The 3,516-nt window shown below is 44.1% G+C and overlaps 1 protein-coding gene across 3 annotated transcripts in view; it reads left to right on the top strand.

Moving 5' to 3' along the window:
* The window catches only part of RNF10 (ring finger protein 10), a 47,316-nt gene that overhangs the window by 23,616 nt on the left and 20,184 nt on the right, over positions 1-3,516 (top strand). For all 3 annotated transcript variants that reach the window (XM_011964471.1, XM_011964472.1, XM_011964473.1), the window contains exons 4-6: positions 665-755; positions 2,685-2,869; positions 2,949-3,085. In XM_011964471.1, the coding sequence (XP_011819861.1) occupies positions 665-755; positions 2,685-2,869; positions 2,949-3,085 (413 nt within the window). The remainder of the gene's footprint in view (positions 1-664; positions 756-2,684; positions 2,870-2,948; positions 3,086-3,516) is intronic.

The following is a 3,516-nucleotide window of genomic DNA, read 5'->3' on the forward strand; positions in this document are numbered from 1 at the left end:
CCACGCCCAGCTAATTTTTTTTGTATTTTTAGTAGAGAAGGGGTTTCACCATGTTAGCCAGGATGGTCTTGATCTTCTAGACCTTGTGATTTGCCCGCCTTGGCCTCCCAAAGTGCTGGGATTACAGGCGTGAGCCACCGCGTCTGGCCTAATTTTTCTATTTTTAGTAGAGATGTTGTTTCACCCTGTTGGTCAGGCTGGTCTCTAACTCCTGACCTCAAGTGATCCACCCGCCTTGGCCTCCCAAAGTGCTGGGATTACACGTTTGAGCCACGGTGCCTGGCCGTGAACAGTCTTTTCAACTGCCTTGAAGACTAGCTATTTTCTGGGGTTCTAAGGGGTGAGAGGAAATCTGGCTTACTGCTGTTGGATGGAGTCACAGTCTAGGTTAATTTTAGTTCAAGGGATGCCTTCAGGGAATTTGGCTGGACTTGGAAGCAGAAGAAAACAGTTCATGGATTTAGACTTCTGCCTGCTGCGTCTTTGGGTTCTTTCCAGAGCCGGAGTTCAGAACTGAGGCTGAGGTCCTAGTGCAGTGCCTCATGAACCAGAGCTGCTAATGACCTGCATTTGTTTTCTAAGTGAATAGATGACAATTTCTGCCGAGGGCTTATTGGTAGATTCTAACAGTCTAGCTTTTTCCTGTCTTCTTTCCTATTTCTAGCTGCCAATTTGTGGTGTGTGAAGACCAAGACTACACAGCTCATTTTGCTGATCCTGATACATTAGTTAACTGGGACTTTGTGGAACAAGTGGTGAGTAGCTCAGCCAAGCCCATAAGCTATGAATGGGAGACAGCGCTAAATAAAGGCACTGTGCTGACGCAGCAGCTGTTGGCTGTGTTCACTGCTTGACAACCTTTTCTGCCTGGCCTTTCTATAGATGTTTCCCAGAGGTCAGTTCCTGGTTCTTCCTGGAGTCCATTTTGTGACTAACTGGCTCTGGTCTGTAGGAATGGTGTATGAAAGGCTCTGATCTGAAGATATGTAAGCTGGGAAGTAGTAACCCCTTACCCTCCTGACCTGGGTTGGGCTCATTACAGGGCCATTGCTTCAATGGCAACCATTCATAGCAATCACTATCAAAGAAGGCCCCAGCCTTGTGGCAGGTGAGCACATGAATGAGCCACACAGTTGTACTTTTTTTTGAGACGGAGCCTCGCTCTGTCGCCCAGGGTAGAGTGCAGTGGCGCGATCTTGGCTCACTGCAAGCTCCACCACCTGGGTTCACGCCATTCTCCTGCCTCAGCCTCCCAAGTAGCTGGGACTACAGGCGCCCGCCACCACGCCTGGATAATTTTTTGTATTTTTTTAATAGAGACAGGGTTTTACCGTGTTTGACAGGATGGTCTCGATCTCCTGACCTCGTGATCCCCCCGCCTCGGCCTCCCAAAGTGCTGGGATCACAGGCATGAGCCGTTGTGCCTGGCTTTTTTTTTTTTTTTTTGTGACAGTCTTGCTCTATCGCCCCAACTGGAGTGCAGTAGCGGGATGTCGGCTCACTGTAACCTCCACGTTTTGGGTTCAAGCAGTTCTCGTGCCTCAGCCTCCTGAGTAGCTGGGATTACAGGTGCGCACCACTATGCCTGGCTAATTTTTGATTTTTATTAGAGATGGGGTTCCACTGTGTTGTCCAGGCTTGTCTCAAACTGCCAGCCTCAAGTGATCGACCTGTCTCGGCCTTCCAGAGTGTTGGGATTACAGGCGTGAGCCATCATGCCCAGCTTCAGTTGCACTTTCAAAGCCACTGATGTGTTTTCTACTGAAGTTACAAACTCTTGGTATCCCCTTGTTGGTCCTAATAGAGTATCTGTTGAAGAACAATAATTTCAAAATGATGGGCCCCTTTTTTTTTTTTTTTTTTTAATGAGCAGGGCCTTTTGACCTTAAAGCTTGAACTCTCACTACTGTGAAAATGTATAAAATCATCTGAGAATGGCATAGAAGGCATAAAAACTTGTTTTATTAAAAAAAAAATTAGTCATATAAAGTGAAGTCTTTTTAATGTGTTCTCTGTTGGAAATTACTGGTAGATTACTTCTAGACCCTTTTTAGGCCTTTATGCATACATATTAAGTTTTTTTATAAATGGGAATATAGTGATTTGTAATTTTTTTCTATGTAAAGTAGAACCCCCCAAATACCTATTGTGTATTAGTTTTATTGTATTAAACCATTATTATGGTTTCCTTAGTGATTTGCTTAAAGAGCTGTCATACAAAGCCGGGCGCAGTGGCTCACGCCTGTAATCCCAGCACTTTGGGAGGCTGAGGCGGGCGGATCACAAGGTCAGGAGATTGAGACCATCCTGGCTAACATGGTGAAACCCCGTCTCTACTAAAAATAGAAAAAAATTAGGCAGGCGAGGTGGCGGGCGCTTGTAGTCCCAGCTCCTCGGAGGCTGAGGCAGGAGAGTGGTGTGAACCCAGGAGGCGGAGTTTGTAGTGAGCCAAGATTGCGTCACTGCACTCCAGCCTGGGCGACAGAGCGAGACTGTCTCAAAAAAAAGAGCTGTCATACACGTATCTACATTGTTAAACAGTTTTAGGAAGATATGTTGAGTATAAGGATGTACAGGGATAGAGATGAGAGAGATGGGGATGAGAGAGTAGAGAGGCCTGTAACTTTTAACAGTCCCTAATCAATTCTGCAAGCAGTGAACCTTCTGGTGGCATTTTGTTTCAGCGCATTTGTAGCCATGAAGTGCCGTCTTGCCCAATATGCCTCTATCCACCTACTGCAGCCAAGATAACCCGCTGTGGACACATCTTCTGCTGGGCATGCATCCTGCACTATCTTTCACTGAGTGAGAAGACGTGGAGTAAATGTCCCATCTGTTACAGTTCTGTGCATAAGAAGGATCTCAAGAGGTGAGATTGAGACATTTACTCAATTAGATTCCAGTTTGTTCACTCCTTGCCCTGCTACATATAAGTGTCCATGTTTCAGTGTTGTTGCCACAGAGTCACGTCAGTATGTTGTTGGTGATACCATTACGATGCAGCTGATGAAGAGGGAGAAAGGGGTGTTGGTGGCTTTGCCCAAATCCAAATGGATGAATGTAGACCATCCCATTCGTCTAGGAGGTGAGTTCTTTAAATTTGGGGGACAAGTAATCCTATTTCATACCATTCATGAAATTAATTCCAGATAGATTGAAGAAGTAAATGTAAAAAATCCGAAAGTTTTAACCCTTTTATTTAAAAGAAAATATAATTTTTTTGTAAATCCTCAGATGTGCATCTGTCTGAAGGATTGTGTGTTCTCATTTGGGTGGTAAATATGTGTGTGTAGTATTTTTTTTCCTAGTGATTTTGACTGTTTAAATGCTTAACAACTTAAAATATTAAAAATGTGTATTGATTTAAAAAAAAATCCTCAGATATGGGTGGATTTTTGAGCCAGGCTGAAATGATAGATGCTATAAAATATTGATAAATTTTATTTTTATTTTTATTTTTTATTTTTTTGAGACGGAGTCTGGCTCTGTCACCCAGGCTGGAGTGCAGTGGCACAA

This window comes from Mandrillus leucophaeus, unplaced genomic scaffold (assembly GCF_000951045.1).
Source record: "Mandrillus leucophaeus isolate KB7577 unplaced genomic scaffold, Mleu.le_1.0 Scaffold7, whole genome shotgun sequence".
Taxonomy (NCBI): Eukaryota; Metazoa; Chordata; class Mammalia; order Primates; family Cercopithecidae; genus Mandrillus; species Mandrillus leucophaeus.